This window comes from Coturnix japonica, chromosome 21, assembly GCF_001577835.2.
Source record: "Coturnix japonica isolate 7356 chromosome 21, Coturnix japonica 2.1, whole genome shotgun sequence".
Classification (NCBI taxonomy): Eukaryota; Metazoa; Chordata; class Aves; order Galliformes; family Phasianidae; genus Coturnix; species Coturnix japonica.
This window is the reverse complement of record NC_029536.1, coordinates 5,631,412-5,655,279: the sequence shown is the minus strand read 5'-3', so window position 1 is coordinate 5,655,279 and position 23,868 is coordinate 5,631,412. Positions and strand designations below refer to the sequence as shown.

Genomic DNA, 23,868 nt, shown 5'->3' with positions numbered 1-23,868 from the left:
CACAGAGCAGCACAGTGTGACAGGGGTGTCCCAGTGGGGGGGTGGGAGGTGACACAGACTCAGTCCCTGGGATACACCTCAGTTAATGCAGAGGGAATGGGAGTGTGTGTGAGAAGGAGGCAAAGTATGGGGGGGGGTCAAGTTTTCTTTTTCAGTGTTTATTAGAAACAAAACGGGGGGAAAAAAAAGGGGTTGTGGGGTCTGTGGTTTGGGTTTTTTTTTTCCTTTTTTTCCTCCTTTTCTTAGAAAGACTGTGGCAGCCGGACACGGCGGTGTGGGCTGAGGGGGAGGGGGGGTCCTTACCTGCTGGGGGTACTGAGCCCCCACCAACCTCTGTCCTTTACTGAGGTGCCCGCTGGGGGCAGTGCCATCTCTGCAGGCACCCCCTCATGTCCACCCCCACACCGGGGCGGGCAGCCGGGTCCCGGCGGGGCCACGCATTAAGGCAACCATCCTGCTGCGCCCCGTCGTGCTGGGGGGAGTTCCCTGCCAGAGTGGGGCCACTATCGCTACGGGCTCTATGTACACACCCCGCAGCCGAGGGGGGGGTTTGTGCTCAGTGATGGGTCCCCCCCCACCCCCAACCAGGACAGGCAGAGCTGAGGGGGGGGCGCGGGTCTGTCCCCCCCCTCCCCACCCGGTGGGAGCATCCGTGCGAGCCGGCAGCGCAGCTCTAGGAGTCCTTGAGCATGCTGATACGGGCGTAGATCTTGAGGGCTGGCCCCAGTTTGATGTTCATGGTGCTCATCAGGTGGTCCTCCTTCAGCAGCAGCAGCGCCTGCCCATCAATCTCTTGTGCACGGAACTCCTCTGCGATCTCCTGGCAGCCTGCGGGGGAAACGGATACAACACAGTCACAGCACGGCCCCAAAGCCAATGGAGAACCTCAGTGGTGTGACCCAAATCTCCTCACCCGGCAGCGAGCGGATGAACTCGTAGACGTCCTCCACGTTCCACTTGCTGGGCTCGCTGGGCAGGAAGCGGTGCCCGATGCCCGCCAGCTCCCTCACGTGCATGTCGGGCAGCTCCATGTCGTGCAGCTCCAGGTCGCGCTCAGCCTGACGCCGGCGGGAGGCGGACGAGCTGGCCGAGATGGGTGACAGCGGCTCCTCGTAGCTGGAGTTGTCCGAGCAGCGGCTCGAGTCCTCCTGGCTGTGGTTGAGCTGCAGCGATGCCGTCACCGAGAGCGGCCCCGAGCCCGGCGGGAGGGACACCGGCGTCTGCGGGACGGAGCCACCGGGCAGCACCGGTCCTGCGGCTCAATGCGCCCCCAGGGTTGGACCCACAACCCCCTCCCCTCACCTGCTTCTTTGTGTCCTTGCTGAGCGTGGGCACTTTGCAGGCGCGGCGGCGGCCGTGGGGGGGCACTCCGGGCTTCTGCAGTTTGCTGCGGTCGGGGTGGAACAGCCCCACGCGTTTGGTGCAGCCAACGTTGTACCTGTGGGCAGCGGCGGGGTGGGGGTGTGAGATAAGAGCAAGGCAGGGCTGCAAGTGCAGGGGGCTGGATGTACCCCTTACCTCTTGGCACAGGCCATGGAGCAAAACCGCTTGGAGCGCTTGAATTTGTAGGCGAAGTCGACGCGGCCGCACAGCTCACACTTCAGCTTCGGGGGGGCTCCCTCCTCTTTGGACTCTGCTGATAGAGCGGCGGGCGGCTGAGCCGGGGCGGGGCAGGGTCCTCCCGGTGCTCCCAGCCCGGTGTAACCCCTCACCTTGCAGGTAGGGCTCCTCCATCTCGGAGTCCGTGGTGGTGGTGTTGTCGTGCTGCGGGGCACGCTCCGCCAGCAGCTCCTGCGCATACTGCGGCTTCAGGCCCCCCACCAGCAGCGAGGAGCGCCCCACCTGCGGGCGGCTGCGGCGTCAGCGGGGCCGGGGGGCGGCGGGGGAGCGGGGAAGGGCGGCGGGGGGGGGGGGGAGGAACGTACAACGTACCGGGAAGGGCTCGGCGCCCTCCTGGATGACGAAGCCCTCGATCACGTGCGTGAGGATCTGCGGCTTCACCACGGCCTGTGGCGGTTTGTTCTCACCATTGTGCGGGGCGGCGCCGGCGACGGTGGAGGCAGCGCTGCCGCTGCCCGAGGTCATGCCGGGGGCGGGGGCGGCGGGCGGCGCATCCACGCGCTCCGCGCCCGGCTCTGCGGGGGGGGGGGGTCGGGAGGAGGGAACCGTCAGCTTCCACGCGGCACCGCCCGCCCCCGCCCCGTTGGGCCGCCCCGGGCCCGTTAGGCCCCGTTAGGGCCCGTTAGGCCGCGTTGGGCCGCGCCGCTCGTTGCCGGGCCGCGCCAGGCCCCGCCGCCGCCCCCACACATCGGCCTCACCTGACCGGGCCGCGGCGGCTCCGGGCCGAGGGCGGATGCGGAAGTGAGGTCAGCGCCCACCGGGCCGGAGCGGGGCGGCGCGCACTCACCGGCGGCGCTCAGCGGCGCGGCAGCCCCATGGCGGGACAAAGGCGGCGGCGGCGGCGGCGGCGCGGGGACAAAGGCGGAGCGGGGCCGGGCCGGGCCGGGGCGGCGGCGGCGGCGGCTGCGCGGGGCGGGGCGGGGCCGGGCGCTGACCACGCCCACCGCCACCATTGGCCGCCGCCGCGCGCGCGCGCTCCGCTCGGTGGGCGGGGCTTCGGGGAAGGGGGCGGGGCAAAGCGGGGGCGCGCCCCACGTGACTCAGTTTCCCGCGCTTACCGTGCGCGCCGGCGCGCTCTCCCGGCGGCGCTTCGGGCCCGGGGGGGGGCGGGGGGGCGGCAACGGCGGCGGGCGGAGCGGCGGCAGGAGGGCTCCGGGCCGCGGGAGGAGCGTCACGGCGGGCGGCATCGGCGGCACCCAACGGCGGCTGCGGCGGGACAGCGTCAGCGGAACGGGACGGCAGCCCCCACCCCGTATGTGGGCGGGGGGCGGCAGGGACGGGCCGTGTGTTTGTGTGGGGCACGCGAGTGTGTGACATGTTGGGGCTGGGTGACGCTCCGACACGTGTGTGGGTCAGGTACATGTGAACAAGGGCCAGGAGTGCACTGAGGTGCACGTGGACACAGCCTGTACCTTACACACGTACTGTGTGTGAGCCGTGCACACACATGCAAACACGGTCCAGGTGCATACGGACAGCTGTGTAAGGGCCGTTGCACACACATGCATGTGGCACAACTGGACACGGAGCAGGCAGCAGTGCACAGCTCATGCTCACATGCAACGCTTGCACAGCTCAGGTGTGCACCGGCCGTGCATGCACACACACATGGACCCAGCACAAGAGCTGCACACATGCACAGAGCTGACATGCACACAGCACATCGTGCATGCACCCAAGTGCCCACAGGTGCCCCCCGACCCCCAGCACCCCCTGCTCTCTATGGGGGTCCCTCACCGTGCTGCCCGTGGGCTGCAGCTGCAGGATGACGGCGGAGGCGTGCTGGAACTTGCGGGGTGCTCCATAGCAGCTGGGGTGCCCGTTGGGGGCCGTGCCCTCCGTCCCCACACCGTGGGGGGCTCCTGCTTTGGGCTGTGGGGCAGGGCCAGGGCTGGCAGGGGGCAGCGGCTGGAGCTGGGGGGCAGCTGGGCCCGGAGGAGGCTGCCCACGGGGCGCCAGCTGCTGCTGCTGCTGCTGCTGCTGCTGGATGACGAACTGCTGCTGCTGTTGCATTGGCTTCGGTGGCTGCTGCAGGAACTGGGGCTGCTGCAGCGGGGTGTAGGCTGTGGGGGGAGGTGGGGGGATAAGGCCCACGGCTTCATCAGTGCTGCCACCCCCAAGCCCCCTCCCTGCAAGGCTGCTCCTCACCCTGGCGGCGTTCGCTCTTGGCTGGGATGATGCTGTCCCAGGGGGTAACAGCAGCACCCTGAGGTTGGGTAACCCCAGGGAGCTGGTGGGTGTTGGGGAAAGGGACAGCCCTCACCCCCAGAGCTGAGCCATGAGGAGGAACCTCCTCCCCCTCTGATCCACCAGTGCTGGCACTATCCCCGATACAGATGGGGTGCCCAGAAAATAGCAGGGAGGGCCGTCATTAGGTTTCAGAGTGAATACCTGCTGCCCCTCGCAGCACCTAACGGTGTCCCAGCCCGACCCCAACACGGTGCCTTACCTGGGGTGACGAGTGGGTGGGCGGCAGCAGGGGCAGTGGCAGTGCGGGCCAGGGGGTGGGTGCGGGCATCGGGACCCTCAGCCTTTTTGAGGTGGTCACCGGGGTTCTCGGGTGGGGGGGCCCGGGGAGGGCCGGCCCGTGGAGTGCTGCCAGGGGGCTTCATGGCCAGGGCAGGGAGGTGGGGACCAGCGGGGCGCAGCGCCAGGCTGTGCACCTGCAATGGCAGCAGGTCAGTGGGCTGGGGGGAAAGGGGAATGTGAGGAGCGGGGGAAGAGGGGAGGGCTCACCTGGGGGGGGGGGGGGGGGTGGTGGGGCGGGCGGTGGGGCTGGCGGTGGGACAGGTGCAGGGCTCTCGGGCCGGACAGCGCTGACGGGGCCCGTGGGCGTGAAGATGAGCTGGGGGGAGAGAAGGGTGGGTGTGTGTCCCCGAGGGTTGTGGGGGGCACCCTGAGTGTCCCCCCATGTCTTCATGTGATGGCAGAAGTGTGGGACACGTGGGACATTTGCCCACGTCCCTGCTTAGTGCTGCTGTTCCCCATGTCCCTTGGGTGACCCTCTGGGGTCTGGGCACTCCATTTCAGAGTAGCGGCCCTCTATGGGGTCTGGGCAAACACTCCACAGGGTGTAGGTATCCCATGGGATCCAGACACCCCCCCTACTATAGCAGGGGGTACCCTCCTGGAGTGGGCTCCAACAGTGAGGGTGAGGGACACCCTATAGGTCTGGGCATCTCTTGGGGTCTCGGTACCACCAATAGGGTGGGGACACCCCATGAAGCCCATGCAGCCCATGTGGACACCCCATGTAGTCTGGGCACTCCCAGGGTGGGGACAGCGGGCACTCTATGGAGACCAAGGATCTCAGAGCAGTGTGTGGTTACCCTGTGGGGTCTGGGCACCCCATAAGGCCAGGGCACCTCAAAGCAGAGCAACATTCACTCTATGGGGTCAGGTGCCCTCTCAGGGGCCTTGCACCTCACAGCCAGGTGATGGGCACCCTGTGGGTCTGGTCACCCCGTGGCAGAGCAATGGGAAATCTAGGCAACTCCCAGCAGCACAAAGGGGTGATTTGCCCTGTGATCTCAGGCTCACCCTACAGGGCCTGGCTACTCCACAGTGAGGTGACAGGAAATCTAAAAGTTATGTAGGCTGTGGTTACCTTGTGGTGGAGTGACGGACTCTGCATGCATCCAGCCCACCCCACAGCACAGCTGTAGGAGCTGTGGGGCAAAGGGGACCCTATAGCATCTGCTTCCTGTGGGTCTGTACTAACTTTGCATTGCCAACCAGTAGGTCCCAGCTGCCCCACAGTGCCACGGGGCCAAGCGCCTCTTACCATCTGTGCCCGCAGGTACATCTGTGCCTGGCTGGCGGTGAGGGCGGGCGAGGCGGCATTGCCCAGCAGGACAGCTTGCTGCGCGATGCCCGATGCCCCGGGGTTGACGCTCTGTGCCCGGTTCAGGAGCTGGGCGGCTGCTGGCGACGTGGCCAGGTTGATCTGCAATGGGACAGTGGGTTTTGGGGCCGGGGTGAGGGCTGCGGGGTGCTCCTGGCGAGCTGGGGACTCACCGTGGGCTGCTGCACAGGCGCCTGCTGCGTGCCATTGCTGCCAGAGGAGCCGCTCTGCCTGTTGGCTGCCAGGCTGGCCTGGGGATGGGAGCAAAGCATTGCGTGTACATTGCACTGCGGCACCTATGGGTGACCCCAGGGAGGGTGTGTACCTGCTGCACGGCCGCCAGGCTCTGGAGCTGGGCGCTGGTGAGGTGCTGCTGCTGCAAAGCAGCAGTCTGCAGCATTAGATGCTGCTGCTGGGCTGCGTACATCTGCTGGAGGTACTGCGCCGCCGTGTTGGGCTGCCGGTGTAGGGCCTGCTGGATCACCTGTGGGGCAGCAGCGGGGCCGTGGGACACAACACACCAAGGCCACTCGCCCTGAATGCTGCTCTGCCTCATCCTTTAAGCAGAGCCTCCTAATGCACACAGCGTTCCTGCTCCAATGGGAGATTCAAGCACCCCAACCACGGTCCCGTTTGTAGGGTGACGGGTGGGATCAGGGTGTGCATTCAGCCCTACCTGGACGGTCTGGCGGTCGGGAATGCCGCTGTAGACAGAGATCTGCGGTGCAGGTGGGCGCGTGGTGCCGGTGCTGCTGGGCGTCGTGCCGGTGCTGCCAGCGCTGCTGGAGGGAGGAGGAGCCGGGACCTGCTCGTTCTCCATGGCAGTGGCAGGGCCACGCAGGGTGGCTGGAGTGGCCTAGAGCTGGGGGAGAACATGGAGGTGGGCATGGGGGTCCCGTGGGGTGGGGGGCACAAGGATGGTAGATGGGAGAGGCCCTGCGTGCCCCCAGCCGACCTGTGCCCGGTGCAAGTGGCACTTCAGATCCTGAGGGAAAGGAAGGAAGTGTGGATGGATGGACAAAGGAAGGATGGACAGACAGGGATGGAGGAAAGGGATGAGGGGAGGAAGTGAGGGATGGAAGGAAGCAGGATGGACAGGATGATGGATGAGGAAGTGCAGCCAGGAAGGGCAGAAGGAGGAAAAAGATGAAGAGAAGAAGGGAAAGAAAGAAAGGAAAGAAAGGAAAAGAAGGAAGAAAGGGAAGAGGGGAAAAAGGAAAGAAAGAGAGAGAGAAGAAAGGAAAAAAGGAAGAAAGGAAGAAAGAAAGAAGAAAGAAAGAAAGAAAAGAAAGAAAGAAAGAAAGATAAGAAGAAAAGAAAAAGAAAGAAGAAGAAAGAAAGGGAAATGGGCACAGAAGGACAAGCAGATGACGACACAAGTATGAAAGGGATGGATAGAGGGATGGGTGGAAGAAAGGCTGGATACATGGAGGTAGAAAAGGCATGAAGGAATGAAAGAGGATGGAAAGAGAGGAAGGGAAGGTAGAACAGATGGAAAGAACGAGGGGACAGACAGAAAAGACAGAGAGACAGAGGACAGAGATGGGAACAGGCAGGAAAAAGATGGAAGGAAGCAAAGAGGAAAGAATGAGAGAGGAAAGAATGAGAGATGTAGGGATGGGGTGAGCAGAAGGACAAACAGAAGGAAATAGGGAGGGGGGAAAGGACAATAGGGGACAGAATGACAGACAGCAAAGGAAGAAATAGAAGGATGGACAGAAGGATGGGAGGAAGGACAAAGGGAGGGAAGGAGGATGGATGGGAAGATGGATGTAAAGTTTAAAGATGAAAGGGAGAAGGGAAGGATGGACAGAAGGAACAGAAGAAGGAGGAGGAAGATGGACGACGATTGACAACATATACAAAAAGATGAGGGAGGGGTGGGGAAAAAAGGTTGGGGAAAACAAAAAAGAAAAAAAAAAAAGATGGAAGAAGTGAAAGGTGAGGATGGGGATAGACAGAAAATACAGAAGGAGGGAGGATGGACAACAAAGAAGTAGGAAATGGAAAGGGACAGGAAAGATGGGCTGGAAAGGAGGACAGGAGAAGGAAAGAAGTGTAGGGAGGGAAGGATGTGCAACAGGATGGACGGGAAGAGGAAAGGGAGTGAGGAAGGGATTGAAGGGTGTGAGGGAAGGACGGAAGGATGAGGACAGGGATGGAGGGGAAAGCTCTGTGTGCTGAGTGCCACTGGGGGTTGGAGGTGAGCAGTAGAACCACCACCATCACTGCAAGGGCCGTGCCCACACTGCCAGGGCTGCAGCCAGCACCCACGGCTCCGTGGGCACCACAGAGCTCCGGTAACCAGCAGGAACCCCACGATGTGCCAAGGATGGTGGTCACCAGCACCAGGACAGCAGCGCCGGGAGCCACCATGGACAGCAAGCCGCGGTGCCCACAGCGGGTGTCGTGGTGGCAACGCCAGGAACCCCCGGAACACCGCCCGGCCTTCCGCGGGACACACAACGGCAACCGCTCCGTAAGCGGCGCGGGACACGGCACGCGAGACGGCACCGGAAGTTACACGGCGTGAGGACGCGGGGTCACATCCCCGGAGGGCGCTGTGGTGCCACGCACCGGCGGACGGCCCCACGCTGGAACGCGGCTGCCCAAACGCCGCCCGTGTGCCCGTGACCCCGCCGCGCTCGTACGCTCTCAGCCGCGGGCCGGGCCGTGCCGTTATCCCCGCGCTGTGCCGTGACATCCCGGCGCTGTCCCCACGCGTGGGCCGTGACGAGCTACGCGTCAGACGCGGAGCTTCCCGCGCTCAGACGTCATCCCCGCGTGGCAGGTACCGGGGCGGTGCCACGCGCGGCGGGTCCCGCGGCCTCGAACCCGCTCGGGGCGGAGCTGCCGGTTGTTCCCCGAGCCCGGCGGGTCAGCTCTCGGCTCTCGGTCCGCGACCGTGTTTGGTGGGCCGGCGGAGCGGGCCGAGACTACAGCCCGAGGCGAGAACCGGTAGCGCGGGAGCAGCCGCTGAGGAGCGCGCGGGACCGGAGCGTCGGCCCAACAGCCCCAACAGCCCCAACGCCCCGCGGTGACCGGGAAACGAGGCACGCGCGCAGCGGACACCGACACCGCGCGTGCGCGCCCGGCCCCCCCCGCCCCCCCGGCCCAGACAAAGCGGCGCGGCCCGACGCTCCGTTACCTGCGGCCCCGGGCCCGGCTCAGCCCGCCAATCTCCGAGCGCGCCTCCCGGGTTGCGGCCGCGCGGGGCCGGGCGGACGCGAGGGGGGCGGACCACCGAGGGGCGGCGGTCAGCGCGGGTGGCGGCGGCTCAAGCCTCAACCTCTCCATCCCGGACGGGGCAGGCGGGCAGCGGCCATCGCTCATTGATCTGCGCCGCCAGTCACGTGCGCTCGCGCGGCCAATCGGAAAGCGGACGGCCAGCAGGCCACCGCCCACTGGCGCCGCGGAGTCGAGCTCGTCACTGGCAAAGGAGGGAGGAGGCGTTGCATGGCAACGGGGAGGGCTGCCCCGGAGCTGCCCCGGGAGGGGCGGGGCCGGGAAACGGGAGAGAGACACACGGGGGGGATGGGGGGAGGGTACGTGTATAAGAGCGGGGGTGACAAATATGGGTGTGCAATAATGGGCGTGCAATAGCGGGTGTGTAAGTAGCGGAGTGCAAATATTGGGCATGCAAAAAGCGGAGTGCAAAAAGCAGGTGTGCAAACAGTGGGCGTGCACAACATGGGCGTGGTCAAATACGGGGTGTGCAAAAGCAGGCCGTGCAAATATAGCGGCTGTGCAAATAGCGGGTGTGCAAACAGTGGGCGTGCAAATAGCAGGCGTGCAAAAAGCAGACGTGCAAATAGTCGGGTGATGGCAAATATGGGCGTGCAAATTAGCGAGGCGTGAACTAACGGTTTGCAAATAAGCGGCGTGCAAGATAAATGATGCGGCTTCAAAAAAGCAGAGCGTGGTGCAAGTAGAGGGTGTGCAAATAGCAGGCGTGCAAAAAGTGGCGGTGCAAAAAGCAGGGGTGCAAATAGGTGTGCAAACAGTGGGCGTGCTAATAGCGGGCGTGCAAAAAGCAGACGTGCAAATAGTGGGTGTGCAAAAAGCGGGCGTGCAAATACGGGGTGGGGCAAAAAGCAGACGTGCAAATAGCGGGTGTGCAAGCACGGGGTGTGCAAAAAGCAGCGTGCAAATAGCGGGCGTGCAAGTAGGGGTGTGCAAAAAGCGGGTGTGCAAAAGCACGAGCACGAGAGAGCAAGGAATGGGGTGCACGCTGCAAGAGCGGCCGGGAGTGGATGTGCTGGTCCTGTAGGGAGCGGGGTGAGAAAGGAAATGAGCAGCCCTGCAAGAAATGAGGGGGGAGTGACGGGGTGGGTGGGGGGCGAAGTGCAAACACAGCACGGAGAGCTGGTGCAAAACGGGCTGCACAGGGCAAAGCTGCACGAGTGAAGGCAGCCCTGCAAACACGGAGTGCATGAGCTCCGAAAGGGCTCCTGGATGTGCAATGGGACCCGCGCTTTGCACGTAGGGGCTGGAGGATGTTGCAGAAGGATTTGTAGAGTTCCGGGTCTGCATGCACGACTGCAGGAGGGTTGGGATTCTGTGAGGGTTTTTTGCAGCTGGCGGGTTGCTGTGCCGCAGGGTCCTCGTGGTGCTCGTGCCGCTGCCGCCCCGCAGCGCTCGGGGGTGGAGTTGCCTTGCGTGGGGTCTGGGAGCATTGGAGCCAGCAGAGGGCAATAGCTGCCTTGAGATGGAGCCGGCGGGCTCTGAGCATTGTCTATTTTCTTCCCTTTATTTTTTTTGGGGGGGGGGCTCCTTTTCCTATGCAGGGAGCCAGCAGCTGTCACTGGGCAGTGAGGAGCAGTGGAGGTGCAGCCCCACCAAGGGACATTGCCTGTCAGTCCCAGAGCAGCACCTGTCCCAAACCGTGTGCTTTTCAACCCCAAAAGAAGATGACCTGTGAGACCACCACCGGTGTGGGTACTGGGAGCCAATGGCCGGCATGTGAACAGTGCAAGGTATGTCACCTGGTCATTATACCTGGCTTCCGGAGTAATCATGGGACGGCAGCACACCTCAGCCTCGTCCTCACACCACAGCCGCCATCCCCAGCGCTGTGCTGTGAGATGCCATTGCTGTGATGAGTGCCCCTGGATGTACAGTGTGGCCTGGTACAGGACCTAGCACTAGGGCCAGCATGAGGCCTAGCACTGGGCACAGTACAGGAGCTAGCACTGGGCCTAGCATTGGGCCTGGTTCTGGGCCTAGTGTTGGGCCTGGTACTGGGCCTAGCATTGGGCCTGGTTCTGGGCCTAGTGTTGGGCCTGGTACTGGGCCTAGCATTGGGCTCGGTTCTAGGCCTAGTGTTGGGCCTGGTTCTGGGCCTAGCATTGGGCTCGGTTCTAGGCCTAGTGTTGGGCCTGGTACTGGGCCTAGCATTGGGCTCGGTTCTAGGCCTAGTGTTGGGCTCGGTTCTAGGCCTAGTGTTGGGCTCGGTTCTAGGCCTAGTGTTGGGCCTGGTTCTGGGCCTAGTGTTGGGCCCGGTTCTGGGCCTAGTGCTGGGCCGGCCTCGCGCCTGATGCCATCTCCCTTCTCACCCCGGGGAGTCGGGCGGGAACAGCTTGAAAGCCCACAGGCTCATTGTGTGCACGCAGTGGGGCGGCCATTCAGGCCGGGACAGGCCGAGGGCTGGGTTTCCACTTGGAAATTTCCCTCCGGACGTGTCTGGGGTCTCTCTATGAGCCACATCTCCTCCTGCCGCCCCGCGCGTGGGCCGGGAGGGCACAAATATTTGTGCAGACACAAAGGCCTGCGGGTGCCGGGGGGGAACAAAGCACGGACGCGGCGCATCCCCACAAACAATGGGGCCGGATATTTGGTGATGTGAGCGGGGCCGGCTGCCAGAGCTGCCTCACATCCGTCTACCTGCAGCCCCTGGGTGGGCCCATGGCATCCCGCTGCCCGGCAGCCTTACGAGGCATCGTGTGGGCTCTGAGGGGAGACAAAAAGCCCTTTTGGGTGGTCCCGTCTCCCTGTGAGCATCACCCCCGTTCCTGCACCAGGTCCAGAGATGCACCACCACATCTCAGTTGCAATGGGCACCGTTTGTCCTGTTTTAAAGGGGCTTTGACTGAGCCGTCCGACTCCCAAAGCCCTCCCCCCCCGTGGGACATCCTCCCATGGTGATCACCATTGCTCCTCATAGGGTTTGTTTTTCCCCTGACCTCTTTTCTGGAGCAAATCACTCCCAAATTCTTCTTCCTTCAGCTTCTTCCCCCTCAAGCACTGCAATGGGTGCCAGTGCCATCCCCAAAGCAGCGCCAACCCCCCCATTTCCTAAACATCCCTCCCTGGGAAGGCTGTTGGAAGGGATCCAGGGATGGCAGAGCCTTGGCGAGAAGGCAAGAGAAGGGGATGGGTGGGTTATGCAAGTGTGCCATGTCACATTTTGGGTCTTGTTGTATTTCTGTGCCTTGGATGCAGGTATTTTTCCAAAGGAAATGGCCTGGTGACGCAGCTCCTCCTGCACCGACGACTCCATCCCCGGCTTGCGCTGGATCCCTGCGGGGGGCTGGAAGGAGCGGATTTCCCGCTGGGGTTTGCAGCTTCTTGGGGGGAGTCTGGCAAACGTTGGCTCTGAAAGGGCTCTATGGGGCCGGGCACTGAGAACACACACCCCCCCCCACCCCCCGGGAGTTCTTTTGGGGGTGCTCCAACCCAGTGCATGGTTGGAATGCTTGCAGGATGGGCTGTGGGAGAGGAGAGGAGGGCTCCGCATGGACGAAACTGGGGTTGTTTATTTTTGTTTGCTTCTTACTTTTTTAATGTTTTCAGGGTTGGTTTTTTTTTGCACCATTTCGGTGGGCTGTGAGATCTGCTGTGCTGACAGCCGGGGAGTTTGCTCGCAGTCCTCCAGCTTTTAACTCAAACCTCCTGTTTGCTGTCACTGAGCCGAACTTTCAACTTCCATCCACTTGGGGTCAGCTCCAGCCCCTGCTCCAGCCCTGTGCGCCGTCCCAAATCACTCCAGGCTTAGCCATGTTGACCTTCCTCGGAGCGATGATTTAACCTCACTGCAATTAAAGCCTTCTTTTACCCATATAAATCACTGCCCCATCTTCTCCTCGCCACGAATATCCCACATTAGAGCAAACAGTCGAGCTGATGCACATCCCAGCCCTGTGCGCTGTTGGGTTATGCAGCAAGGTGGCAGGAATTGCATGGTGTGAGACAAAGCCTGGCTGATGCAATGTGGATTGGAAGCAGGATGAGCCCAGCACTGCTGGGGAGATGTTTTTGCACCTGTGTGCATGGCAGGGCACTCAGCACCCCTTGAGGTTGCAGTGCTGGTTAATGGGCACCAACTCTGGGCATGCTGGGAAGAGGCTTGCAGGATCTTGATGGACTTGATGATCTTCAAGGTCTTTTCCAACCTGGGTAATTCTATGATTCTATGATCTGGGAGAAGGTCACATTGCTCTGTGCTTGTGGCTGCCTGCTGCCCGTGGTCCCCAGCTTTACCATTCCCCTGCCAGCAAGCAGTGAGCTTTAGGTGTGTTAGGAGCAGGGATTTGGCTTTTGCCAGTGATTCCAGGTTGAACTGGAAACAAAAACTGCACCTCATGGTGCAGCTGGGAAGGGAGGGGGCAGCAGAGGGGCTGCAGCAAAGACTGAAGGGCAGAGTCAGCACCAGTAAGAGCAAAGGGAAAAAATATCCTGTAAAACACCCGGGTAAGCCTCTCTATTAAATTATTCTGCCCCACTGCAGCCGGACACTCACCGCCTTTGATCCTCCCAGCCCCGTCCCGTTCCCAGCCCATAGGACCCAACTCCTAATGGGCACTGACAGCTCGGGCCAGCAGCCCCTGCAACCGTGGCGAGACTGACGCTTCGTTAATGAGCCCTAATGAGGCCTGGCAAGGCTGGCGGTGGGCTCTGCTGACCCGACTGGATTGGGTTGGAGTTCTGCAAGTGGTGGGATGCAGGAAGAACAGCTTTTATTTTCTCTTTCTCCGTCGTTCCTCCAACATCTGGCAGCAGGAAGCACAGCTGCGCTGCAGGAAGGAATCTTCATCCCTTCTCTGCCCCGTTTTTTAGGTTTAATTACTTTGGGTTTAACAAACTCCTGGTGAGGCCATAGGCTGATCCATGTTGTTTGTGCAGCCTGGATCCCATTGGGCGAGGTTACATGGAGAAAGGGCAGATTTGGTGCCCTGGGGGATGCTCAAAGGGGGCAGAGCTGGTGGTTGTGCCAAGCTTCTGCCTCCCTGGTAGCATCGGCCTCATGAAGAGAAAAGGTTTAATTGAAGGCGGTTTGACCGCAGATTGGCGAGCTGGGGGCTTGGATGTCTGCTGCAATAGGGTGGGATCCGGGGAACTGGTAGCTTTGGGTTTGTAATGGATTTGCAATGGTCTTGCATTGTGTTGGCAATGGGTTTGCAAAGGGCCTTCAAAGAGCTTGCAAAGGCCTCTATCAGTCTTTGTCCTGATGTTTTGACTGAAAGCAAAGCAATTAGCAGGTCTTTGGAAGCCCCATCCCAGCCCCCGGTGTTGGTGCACTGCCCTGAAGAGCAGCAGGCTGGCCAGACTGTGCATTTCTGTCACTGCAAAACCATCAAATAGGCTGAATCCTGACCATCCCTGTGATGTCCTCAGCTCCTTGCGCTCCCACCACTGTTTGCCACCGGAGCTGGGAAGATCTGCCCACTTGGTCGGTCAGGAGCACCCAGCCTCACTGCAGATCGATCTAAATTGCATCTCTGGAAGTATTTGTGGCTGTGTGCAAGTCAGCCTATTAATAAAGCTCTTCCCAAGAGCAGTGAGGCTTTCCCATCCAGTGCAGCCGATTGCTGGAGGCTCCAGAAAGTTGTTTTCCTCCTGTTACCTCCAGCCTGCGCGTTTCCCAGGGCTGGATGCCTCTTCTTTCAGGCCATCCAGGGGGAAGTTTTGCTTCACATCACCCTGGGAAGAGCTCTGCCTTGGCTCCCTGTGCCTTCTGCTTTGCTTGCAGTGATTTAAAGCAAAGCAGCTGCAGGAGGGGCAGACGAAAGAGCTGCTTGGGAGCGGGGGGGTGGGAGGTGCGATGCTGCGTGGGGCTGCGCCCGGGAGGCAGGACGGTCGCGTTCCTTCCCCAAATGAATGAAACCCTGCAGCTTCTCATGCACTGGAACCAGCAGGGAGGGGGAATTGGGCCCAGGGAGGTGGTGTCTTTGCTCCAGGCTCCACGTGTCCTTTCCCAGCCTCAGTGGTGGGAATGTGATGGGCTCACAGGGGATCGTAACAGGCTGGCAGTGGGTTTTGTAGCAGGTTTGGGAGCTGGGTCTGCCTGGGATGGGGCTGTATTCCTAGCAGCCTGTGTGGGGATACACAGGTTTGCTGGGTGTTGGTTTTCTTCTGCTTAGGAACTGCCTGGCATTGCTCTGCCCCATGTGAGGTGGCGGGATCTTGCCTTTGCATCCCTTCTTCTGATTTGCTTTCTTTCTCCTTACCCTTCTCTTTCACTTAACCCAACATTTGCCTCGAGCCCAAACTTTTCCTGCTGTTGCTGTTGCCCTTTCTTTCTCCAGCCCACTGGGATCCAACAGCAAGTGGCTGGGAACTGCTGGCCTTTCCAGCACTGACTCACAGGAGCCTATTTGGTGCCCAGCGAGGGGCTCTGAGATAATGGCAGAGTGAACTGCATTGAACTGCTGGCTGTTAACACTGGGCTGGGGAAGTTGTCGGATTGGCCTCGTGATGCTGGCGTGTATTTACTTTGGGTGCTGACGTGTCCGCTTCCTCGTGTGTTCTGCTACTTGATCCCTTTCTTGCCATACAAGGGCAAGAAGGACTCGGTTTTAGGGCCAGTTCTCTTGAATGTATTTATAAGTGATCCGGTTGCAGGCATTGAATATGTGCTAAATAAGCTCGTGGGCAAAGCAGAGTCAGGAGGAGCTGCACAGTCCCTTGAGGACAGAGGGAACCAGGGGGAAGGCTGTGACCTGGAGGGCAGTGGGCATGGCACGGCTCCATGGAGCAATGGGCACGGCCCCACACTGGGAGTGCTGGGACACTCAGCCATACGGTTTGGGATTTTGTGGTGCTGTGCGCAGCCAGGGGTTGGGCTCAGGGATCCTTGTGGGTCCCTTCCAACTCTTGGGATATTCTGTGATTCTGGGAGAACTCCAAAAGCTGTTGCTGCCTGTTTTTGATGTTTGCCCTGTTGCTTATCGCACTGTTTTGCTTTGGGGGAGTTATGATGGAAGCGCTGCCCTTGGGCCCTATGTCCCCCAAAGCAAAACAGTGACACCCCAGAAAGATTAGGGCCAATCAATGGGACTCATTTGCAAACCAATCTCATACATACCTGGGCTGAGGAGCACAGTGCTGCTGGGGTGCACTGCATTCCGCATCACACAGCTGCCTCCAGAAAGACCAGCTGATCTGTGGGCTGTTAAGCACCATGATGCTGAAGGTGATGGCTGCTGGGTCATAGAAGCAGTGAGATGCAAATCGAGGATCAGATAACCAAGCCAGCCCTGCCCTAACAAAACCCCCATGCACTGTTGGAGATAAGAGTGAGTTGTTCCTCCATCTGGAAGAGGGAAGCCTGCTTGTGGGATTGCTTTTGCTCCAAGTACTGCAGGAAAATGGGGAACGCCAATGTGTACTTAAAACACATATTTCAGTGCATATGCATTGCAGCCAGAGGAAGCCAGTCCTTGCTGATCACAAAAAAACCCTATTTTTTGTCCAATGAAAAAGCCTTGAAGGTCCCACTGTGACCTGTCTCAATGAGCAATCCCATGCCCGTGGTACCATTGGCCTGTCTGACTGCCAGGTTTGGGTGATAGCCATCCCAAATGGCTGCAGTTGTGCACTGAGACAAAGGCTCTGCTTCCTTGCATTTCAGGATGCTCAATACATGATCAGTTTATTTTCTAATGCCTATTTACTGATTGTTACGTGCACCAGCTGGGCTGTAACTGAGCTGCAGCTCCTGCTGACGATGCTGCCTTCCCCCAAAGCTTTGCTGTAAAGTCAAAGTAGAACAGAATTCCTGGGCCAGAAGACATCTCCCCAAGCCCAAATCTTCCATTACAGACTTTCCATGGCCTCTGGAGCTGGCGAGGTGGCCCACAACCCTACAGCATCTCCTCCTGTGTGACAAAGTGCTGACTTGGGGCTGGGGCAGCCATTCCCCACCGAACCAACCCAACTTCCAAGTATTTTGCAGCCATTTCCTACAGTTTTTCTCCCTCATTTTTCTTATTCTTTTTTCTTTTTTTGCCCCTTTTATTCCCTGAATTGATGTTTTCATGTAAAATCCCCCACCAGCTCCACATTTTCTCCCAACCATCTGTGTCCCTAGAAGGATGCTGCTGCAACCATCTGTAATGCAGATAAGCAACAGCCATCATCCTGCTCTAAAATGTTCATTAACCCTTCACAACCCCACAGAAATAAAGGGTATCAACAAATTTGAGTGCACAGGGGTTTGACTTATTCAAGTATTCCATTTGGCTTCCACCATTGCATTGTCCCTTGAAAGGAGCCTAGTGCTTCTCTTCTAATAAATGTGGCTTAGCCAACATCACAAAAGCCCAGAATGGAGAGTAACAGGCACTGAGTCACTGGCAAACCCAGGTGAACGTGTTGGCAGGGATTGGCTCAAACTGGTAGGGTCACCTTGGGTTTTCTGAGGTTCTTTTCATCCTGAAGCAAAACTATGGCTGTGACAATACCAGCAAGAACATCTGTAGTTAATGCTATGCATGCTCTCTGTCCCCTTGCCCTTGGGCTGTCCTGGATTTACTGCCCTATCTGAGGCTGCAGCTTACTGCTCTTTCATCTCTTTCATTACCATATCACATCAACCACCACCCACCCAACCCGCTCTTGGTCCCGCTTCTCCATTTTCTATTGTTTTGCTCAGATGAAGACAAGGTAAAGCAAGCAACATACTTAATAATAATCCTTCATCTGTCCATCCATCCATTCATGTATATCTACATGGATGTAGATATACACCTGTCTACCTGTCTATCCATCCACCATTCTATCTACCCATCTGTCCATCCATCCATCCATCCATCCATCCATCCATCCATCCATCCATCCATCCATCCACCCACCCATCTATCCACCCACCCATCTATCCATCTATCTATCTATCCATCCATCTACCTGTCTATCCATCTATCCATCCATCTTATCCCATCCATTTATCCATCCATCCATCCATCCATCCATCCATCCATCCATCCATCCAAATCCATCCATCCATCCATCCATCCATCCATCCATCCATCCATCCATCCATCCATCCACCCATTATACCTATCCTATCAATCTATTATCTAACACATGCAGTTGTGGATTGTCTGTTTCAATAGGTCTATTCTACCACTGAGATTTCACAAAGAGCTTCATGCTCTTTTTCCCTATTTCCAGATATCAGCTGGTTTGCAGGCATTGCAGCAGCCATCCGAAAAGATATTGCAGGAAATTAAGCAGAGATGGAAGCACGGGGGTCACTTTGGGGTGGAGGTTGGGAAGAGGTGATTGCACATCCATTTCCATGGTGGCAGAACTGGTCTGAGAGGTTCCTGGCCTTTCCCAACTACGTGTTTTCTTTCCCAAGACCCAAAGTAAAGAAGGAATGCTTCTACATGTATAAAACCCAGCACATCTCATGCTGCCCATCAGTAATTACATGGACACAACCACGTCCAGAACACCCGCACACTCCCAGCCTGGCTCTCATGTGGAAGCCTGGAGCCCAGTAGGTGCCCACACCAAAATCCCAACCATATTCCTATCCCTGGGATCTGCCCCTGCTGCCCTTCCTGGATGGGAACACTGTCAAGGGAAACAAACGTGGGGAGATGGTTCCAGGTTATTTAACATGGCAGTGGGCCAGGCTCAGCATCACCTGGGCTGGCAGGAGCGGATCCGGATTCAGGCTCTTATCTCCAATTACAGAACGTAAACAGTTGGGCAGTAAGCTGGGCTTAGGTCAGCTGAGGCTGGTCCTCAGCACCAGAATGGGCACGGTGACACTGTGGTTAGCTGGAAATGCATCTCTGCTCTGCCATGGACCTACATTCAGGCTTGGGAAAGTGGGGCTGGCAAGAGGACACGGTGAGTGCTAAGCCTGTCCTTTCTTCATAACACCTCCAGCTGAGCAAAGCCCTGAGAACAGCAGAGCAGCGGCTGCTTTGCTCAAATATTTGTCAGCAGCTGCAGTGATAAGGCCAAGGTGGAAGATTTCACATTGTTTCACTGTGAGTCGACTCTTCCAGCAGGGGAAGCATCCAGTCATTAACGAGGGTTGGTGGGGGATACCACTGGCAGGGGTTGGGACTTGGGGCAGTGAGGTCCCATCCAACCCAGGCACCATAGGCTCTATGATCCCCATTGCACAGAGCTGAGACCCAGGGCTGGTGTGAAGCTCCCTCTGCTGTCACATGCGCCTGAAGCGATGTGAGATGGCAAATGTCAGCTCTCGTGTTCCATGCTCTGCTTCTATGGCCCAACCTCAATGCAAGGTGCCCACACCAGGAGCCAAGAAATGGGGCAGGGGGTTTCTGCAGGAGAGCAGCCCCATTCCCAGCACTGCATCCGTGGGGCTCACATCCTCCCGCTTTGGTCTCTCCGACGGTGATTATTTGTGCACCACTTGGCTTCTTCCTCTTCCTTCCCTTTGAAACAGAGGTTTTGCTTCCTTTCGAAGCAGCCATGGGAGCTTCTACGCTTTCCCAGCAAAAATTAAAAAAAAAATTAAAAAAAAACCCAAACCCCAAAACCCACCAAAAATCTCAGTTTCAATGTACTCCAGCACGTGATGGAGGCTGAGCAATGCAGCACCTCCCCAGCACCAAGCAATGCAGTGTACCAAGCCTGAAGGTATCGCCTCATCTCCAGTCTCAGCCTCAGCTTTGCATTTTGTATCCAAGCAGTGATAAGGCCCCAGAAAAGCGGGTAACCCATCAAAGCCCCACGGATGATGTCAGCCCAGCAGGTCAGCAGGAGGGCAGGACGCGGCTGCGCGGCACTGGGCTGGCAGAGCTGTCGCTTTGCATTTTCCAGCCCTTTGCACCAGCGGGAGAAATGAGCCTGAAAAATAAAAGAAAGAAAGCAACAAAACCCACATCCAGCTCAGCCTGGGGTGGAATGCCACGGTGCAAACAGCAAAGCACAATGCCAGAGCCCACAAAGGTGTGCAATGCGTTGGGTCTACCCCAGAGTCCACGTGGGCTATGAGGGGATTTCACTTCTTAACATGAATTTTTCAGGGGTGGAAAGCAGAGCAGCAGGAAGGATGGGAGTAGAATGGGCCAGAAAGGGGAAAACTAGGGGAAGCAGCTTGTATTGGGCAGAGCCAGTGTATGTTGGGACATCTTCAGGTGCCCCAGAACATCAATATGAGTTCCAGTATTGATCTCAGCATCACCTTTAAAGCCTCCTTCTCTGGCCTTGGTTGGAGCTGAGCTGCCATCAGCCTAATCCCGGCCAGCTCCCCAACAAAGAAAGGGCTTCTTATTCACTAGAGGAGGAAAGAAAACTGCAGATGCTCAAAAACATTTCCCGACGTGTGGCATGTGCCCCCAAATCCCCGTGCTTTCAGCTGACGTTTGGGGCTTTTAAGGGCAAAATAAGCTTTTCCCCTTCCTGGAAATGACAAGAGTGCATGTGTGTTCTCCGGGAACTGACGTGGATAGTGTGAAGCTGGTAAATAGGTTTATAGTTTTTAAGCTTGGCCCCATAAGCCAGAGTGCTTTGGGGGCTGTGGGCTGTTTAGAAGATGACAAATGCCCCTGTGGACACCTGCACTGGGGGGTCTCAGGGACAGGAACACCTCTGAGCCCCCAGCAGCTGACACCAAGTGCTGGGTTCCCCTTGGAAATGGGGCCACAAACCCATCCCTGGCAGCCCTGGAGCTGCAAACATCCCTCTGAGTCTGGATGTGACCCTCATGCTGGAGGAAATCCATGCTGAAGCCATGAAACATCCTACTGAGAATGGGGGCTCGCAGCTTTGCTTTTAGCATAGGAAACAGAAGTGCTTGGCACTTTGCTTGGCCAAAGGGGAAGAGCTGCCCAGCACTAGCAGAGTTGCTCCTGTGAGCTGCAAGAGATGCAGGAAACTTGGAAAGGCAAGAATCCCACTTTTGCTCCCCATCTTACCAAATCCATTGACACGCTTGCAAAAAGGGGCCTTGGGTTTGCAGCACGGGGACCCACATTTGCCAAAAAGGGACCCCACGTTTGAGAAAAGGAACAAATTGGAGCCAAAAGGGGTCCCAGGTTGGTACAAAGATGGTACAAATTGTGGAGGCCCCTCTTCCTCACACCTGTCACGCTGCCCTGACGCGAGTACCAGGAAAACGAGTACTACCCATATTTTTATCCCCGTGTGATTTCTTCCCAGCTAATCTGCTAAGAACTTGATCCCTGGGCTGGTATTTCAGGGAAAAAAGAAAAAAGAAAAAGGGGCAGTTTTTGTGCAGAGAGTGCTAAAAATTTCTTGCTCTGGAGCAGAAACAGCTTTGCTGGGGCAGATGAACGCCTGTGCATCCTCCCCATGCCCTGTGAAGGGATTCTGATGTAAGGAGGAGCTGTTTTGGGAAAGCAATTCAATAGCAGGAAAGCTGCTTGTTCTTCGCCGTGGCCATGGGGCTGGTGAGGAAACATCACCCTGCTCGAACCCGGCACTGTGCAGAACGCTCAGGGATGGGTTGGTCCATTGATCCAAAATATATGAAACAGAGGAGATGTGCTGCCATTCTCTCATAGCTGTCAGCAAAGCCTCCTTGATTCAGATTGAGGAACTGGGCCAACCCAGAGCCTTGCACAAGCAGCCAGGGTCCACCTCAAGATGCTCCATGGCTCCGTGACTCTGTGCTTCCACAGTTGTATGAAACTTTGGTTTCATAGTTCTATGATTCCATGCCTCCATGATTTCATGGTTATTTTGTCCCACTATTCCTTGAGTCTGTGCTTCCATGATTATTCTGTACTGTGATTCTATGGTCCTATGAAAGCATGGTTCAAGGATTCCATGATTTAATTGTTCAATGATTCTTTGGTTCCCGGATTCCGTGTTTCCATGATTCTTTTTGGTTCCATGTTTCTGTGAATCCATGATTCTTGGGTTCCATGGTTCTATAGTTCCATGATCCATGATTCTTTGATTCTATGGTTCCGTTGTTCCGTGATGGCATGGTTCTTTGGTTCCATGATCTCATGGTTCCATTATTTCATGGTTCCGTGGCTCCATGATTCCACAGTTCTATGGAATAATTCAATGGTTCCACGACTCCCTGGTTCCATGACTCCTTCATTCCATGGCTCCATGGTTCCATGACTCCTTGGTTCCATGGCTTTATGGTTTCACAGTTCTGTGACTGCAGGATTTTTCAGTTCCTTGCTATAAAAATCTCAAGTGAGAGGTCCCCAGCTGTGTGAGCTGAGCAAGGCAGGGATGGGTTCAGGGCGATGCCTCTTGCTGGGTATTTTTGCAGCATGAAATCTCCCAGGAGACACATTTTTGCAGCATGGGGCCTCCAAGGATCTCAAGCAAAGTGGTGTAGCCCTGACATCCGGATAGAGAAATACTTTCACAACACAGGGCCCCCAGGGAGAGGCCCTCTTGCAGTTCTGAGCCCCCAGACGAGGCTATTTTTGTATTGCAGGACCCCACAGTGAGCAAGTTTTGCAGCGCTGGGCCCCTGGACTGGAATATTTTTGCAGCAAAGCAGAGATAACAACAGACTGAATATACTTGGACTAAAGATAGCCCCGGCTCGCAGCGTCCTCCCTGCCCAGCGGCATCCCCACAGGTCTGTGTAGAACTATGTCTCTTGGGGCTCTTTTGGACATGTTTTTTGCACCCTGCTCTTCCATAATGATATATTTTGGAAGTGTTTCCTCCAGTGCTCCCAATTGGGTTGGCACAGAAGGGCCACTCATGTTGCATCGTTGTTTTTTTGTCTCCTCCTTCCGCTACTGAGGATTCCATCCACTTTTTTGCAACAACCATAATTAACCACGAAGTTTTTAAGTACACGCCATCCTTAGGCGTACCTCACCTCCTTGAAGGAAAGCCACCCCATCCTAAACCAAAATTAAAGCCTTGAAAGCATTTTTCCCCATTTCTGAACCAATATTGCCCTTTGCACGCGTTGCCACAAGCAAGGTGTGTCCCTGACACAGCCCATCTTGAGCAAGTGGCGTCTTCCAATTAGTGCTTCATGTCGTGCTCGGTCCCATTTCATTCCAGGAGGATGAAAATATTTATAGAATCGCAGAATGGCTTGAGTTGGAAGGGACCCTAAAAGCCGTGTGATCCAACCCCTGCACTGAGCAGGGACACACAGAGGTGCTCAGAGACACTCCAGCCTGACCTTGGGTCTCCAGGGTTGGCGTACCACCGCCTCTCTGGGCAACCAGTGTCATGTTCCCAAGAGCCCAAACCCACAGTGCAGGAGGATGCCCACCAGCACACCTCATTGCCATTCATGGAAGCACCTCTTTAGGGCACCCAGAAAAAAAAAACAAATAACAAACCATCTGAAAAGGCATGAAACGGCCACATCACCCAGCCAGCCACACGCGTACCCATGGGCTCTTGGAAGAGCAGTGCCCAGGCTTTTCACTGCAGTGGATGGAGAGCATCGCTCCGCTCCTCCTCCTCCTCCTTGTGTCAGGTTGGCATTTTCCATGCAGTTTCTCCACTCGGCACTGATGGGGCTGAGCCTGGTGGGGGGCACGGCTGCTTTGTTCCCCCCCTTAGCGGGGAACCGGAGTGCCGAAGTGGGTCAGCACAATGCACATCCCGGCTTCAATGGCACCGGCGCTTTCTCGGCCGGCGTTTCCTGAGTTAAACAAACAGCAGCTCGGCTCTTCTCCCACCTTTCTGCAGACCTGGAATTTTCCTCACCCTGTGAATGCCCCTCTTGTGTGTTTTATTTTGTTATTGAGCTTTGCACTATTCCGGGAAGAGGAAAAAAGAAAAACAAACCCAAAACAACAAGACCAAAAAAATAAAAGAAAAACCACTATGAAGGCATCAAAAATGCCTTGGAACGTCTCTGCGGGTCAGGTGACAGCAGAGAATAATATCTGAAAAATGTTAATGCTTGCAGAGAGACGAAATCCTGCTTGGATTAAAGCTCGTTAGTCTTTCCCGAGGAGCTTGGCTGCGTGAGCCCACTGTGCTGGGATGCAGGAGGATGCTCTGTGCTACCTCCAGCCCTGCTGCCAGGCACAAGGTGACAGGAGGGCTGTCAAAATGAAGGGAGAATTCCCAAGATGAAGGGAAATCTCAACTGCTTCGTACTCATGGCTGGGCCATCCTTGTGTCCACAGCGCACCTTCAATTGAGAGCCGCGTTTGGTGCCGCTCAGGCCAGGCAGTGATGCTCTATGGGCTGAGAGCACCTTTCCCTTCACCTGCTGTTTCCAG

At 57.4% G+C, this 23,868-nt stretch overlaps 1 protein-coding gene across 1 annotated transcript; it reads right to left on the bottom strand.

Annotated features, from left to right (window-relative positions):
* Window positions 1-174: 174 nt before the first annotated feature.
* Window positions 175-8,684, bottom strand: PHC2 (polyhomeotic homolog 2). The gene is made up of 16 exons (XM_032448834.1): window positions 8,613-8,684; window positions 6,141-6,326; window positions 5,790-5,948; window positions 5,638-5,715; window positions 5,405-5,566; window positions 4,364-4,465; window positions 4,070-4,286; window positions 3,199-3,683; window positions 2,679-2,826; window positions 2,408-2,503; window positions 1,933-2,135; window positions 1,713-1,842; window positions 1,519-1,633; window positions 1,303-1,438; window positions 914-1,220; window positions 175-828 (listed from the first exon to the last, which is right to left on the bottom strand). The coding sequence occupies exons 2-16, from the start codon at window positions 6,282-6,284 to the stop codon at window positions 674-676; spliced, it is 2,637 nt and encodes an 878-aa protein (XP_032304725.1). The 5' UTR covers window positions 6,285-6,326; window positions 8,613-8,684; the 3' UTR covers window positions 175-673.
* Between the last annotated feature and the right edge of the window lie 15,184 nt (window positions 8,685-23,868).